Here is a 2,676-nt window from a genome sequence, read left to right as displayed (position 1 = left end):
AAAAAAAAAAAAAAAAGTTCCCTGAAAAACCTTTAAACGAGACCCTGAATATTTAGTCCACAAAGGAAATTGTGGGTTTTTTAATCTCTTTTTGTTGTTGTTTTGATTTGATTTGTTTTGTTTTTAGAAAAGTTGAAAGTTTGGATCCATAATCACCTTCATCAATAACACATAAATCACCTGAGCATAAAACGGTGACATGTTGCCGCTTTAATCGGCGCGCGTCGATCTCACTTAAACTTTAAAATTAAAAAGTTTTTGTCTGCGGGAAAAAATGAAAAAAAAATGAGAAAAGTTTGGAGGAGCAAAAAATTCAACATCGTTAAAAAACAGAAAAACCGGCAGAAAGACGAGATTAACGCAGATTATTAAATAATTATTAAATAAGAGTTTCATACTTACACAGGAGCAAATTCTGATTTATAGTGTGTGTGTGTGTGTGTGTGTGTGTGTGTGTGTGTGTGTGTGTGTGTGTGTTTATGAGGGGAAACAGTGAAAGTTCATCGATATTTTTTTGGTTTTTAGAGTCTGGAAAACATCCAAATGACATCAGATTATTGTTTGTGTTATTCTGAACTCTGACAGTGACTCAGTCTGTTACTACAAAATCCTGTTAGCTCTGAATCTGCAGAGTGCAGAGTATTTCTTTCTCAACCCAAACTGAAATTAAACCAATCAAAACTACCGTTTAAAATAATAATAATAATAATAATAATAATACCAGAGAACAATTAAATGTCAAACTAAGAGGAAGACTCAGAGAGTTTGGTGCGCTCTCTGCTCACTGAACCCGTTTATTTTAAGACAGCGCACGCGCTCACGTTAGAGAAAAGACCCACGGAGTGTGGAGAGACCGGGTGTGACCCCAAAAGAGCCTGGAAGCGTTTAAAACGCGACAGAAACCACGGGAGTAAGTGCGAGGGTCCCGCCACCCTTCCTCCTCCCGGCTCACCTTGGAAGCGGTGTCCCAGGTACCGGCTCCGCAGCACCCACGGGTAGAAGCTGAGCGCGTCCCGGTGCTGCGGGCTGAAGAAGCTCTGCGGGGGGATCTGCAGCGGGTGCAGCGGCAGCCCGCCGGGGCCCTGTGCGTGTGTGCCGGGCTCCTGCAGCACCATGTCCGGGAACAAAGTCCTCCCGTTGCTCCCCTGGAAGCAGGAGCCGAACACTCCGGCGGCAGCGGCCGGGTGCAGGGAGTCCGGGAAGCGCAGCGCCGTGGGCCGGATGGGCTCCTCCCCGGAGCCGCCGCCGTGATTGCTTCCGTCCTTCCCGACCAGAGACTCGATGGTGAAGCACTTCTTGTTTCCGCCGTGCTGGAACATCGTGAGCACCGCTGCAGACCGAGCGCTCAACTCTTCAACGACCCGCCGTCCAGTCAGTCCAGGTCCGCGGACTCGGGGAGCTCACACTCCCACTCCCCCCATGGTGACTCTCCGCTGTGCGTAAAAGCGCAAATCCGGACACTCCGCACCGGGAAGGGGCCGAAGTTTCCTCTCACCTGTGCCCGGGGTGGGCTCCGCTGTCGGGGTGATAGTGCTCAGAGGCTCCGGGTGATCCTCGGCCGCGTGTCCTCCTGCCTCGTGCCGCCGCGCGCTGATGTGTGAGTCGAGCCGGGAGTGTCAGTCAGTCAGGAGCCTCGGCACTGATACCTGCCCTCTCTGCCAGAGGTGTGCGCCGAGCATGCGCACAGGCAGCCGCCCCGACAGCCATTTTGTTGATGGAGAGGATGACGGTGAGGAGGAGGAGGAGGAATGTTAAAGGTGATGATGATAATGACTGACAGTGATGAAGAGGATGATTAAGAGGAGGATGATGATGAGAGTGATGAGGTCATAGCAGAGATGATTAATATGAGCTGTCTAATTAAAAATCATCATCTGGTTATCTTCTAATGTTCGTTTAGTGAGAGGGAAATGTGCTTCAAGAAATTTATTTATCGTGGAAATGTGACAAACAGTTGACCCCGGTGTGTGTGGGCGGATTAAGAGACAGTTTGCGCATCTTAGTAATTATTTTTAATTTTTGAAGCAAACAAAAAGAAAAAAACGAATAAATAAGACAGAAAATGAGGCTAAAGAGGCCCGTGGAGCCGTTTTGTCCATCTCTCTAATTATTTTTGTCTCTTTCTGTTTATATAGTGACATAAACGAGGACACAAAACTAATTAAATGAAGGAATGAGACAATATTTAAACTCTGAAGACTATTTGTGGCTACTTTTAGCTGTTCCGTGCCTCTGTTTTTATTTTTTGATGAGGAGGAAGAGAAAAATTAAAAATTAGTCTAAAACTGTTTCTATTGAGGGGTTTCGGGGTGGCAGCCACCTGCTGATCTACCTGAATGTGTATGATGTGAAGTCACAGTAACAACTGTGAGTTTATTACAACTTCCTGTCAACATGGCACATCTATATGCTGCTGCATAAACGCCCCTGATTTGTTCTCAGATTGTATAAAAACTAGCTTGTGTGTATTTTTGTCAGTGATTTGTTGTCATTTGTTTAGGTTTAGTTTCCTGAAATCCATAAAAAGAATTGAAAAATTCCCCCAAAGTTCCTTTTTTTCTGGCGTAAGAACACCTTTGACGCTAATTTCACGGTATTCTCTGTGACCACGAACAAAGAACTTCAGGTCCAAACTGTGAAGCGTGACCGTGGACCTCACTGCTTTGTGCGTCACTC

General features: G+C 46.1%; 1 protein-coding gene across 1 annotated transcript in view; it reads right to left on the bottom strand.

Moving 5' to 3' along the window:
• Positions 1 to 1,656, bottom strand: part of emx3 (empty spiracles homeobox 3) — a 16,743-nt gene extending 15,087 nt beyond the window's left edge. Inside the window, exon 1 of the mRNA XM_005737746.1 lies at positions 953 to 1,656. Coding sequence (XP_005737803.1) covers positions 953 to 1,319 — 367 coding nt within the window. The 5' untranslated portion in view covers positions 1,320 to 1,656. The remainder of the gene's footprint in view (positions 1 to 952) is intronic.
• Positions 1,657 to 2,676: the final 1,020 nt, after the last annotated feature.

Source organism: Pundamilia nyererei, unplaced genomic scaffold (assembly GCF_000239375.1).
Source record: "Pundamilia nyererei isolate P.nyererei 1_Seehausen unplaced genomic scaffold, PunNye1.0 scaffold00079, whole genome shotgun sequence".
Lineage (NCBI taxonomy): Eukaryota > Metazoa > Chordata > Actinopteri > Cichliformes > Cichlidae > Pundamilia > Pundamilia nyererei.
This window is presented reverse-complemented; position numbering and strand designations above follow the sequence as displayed.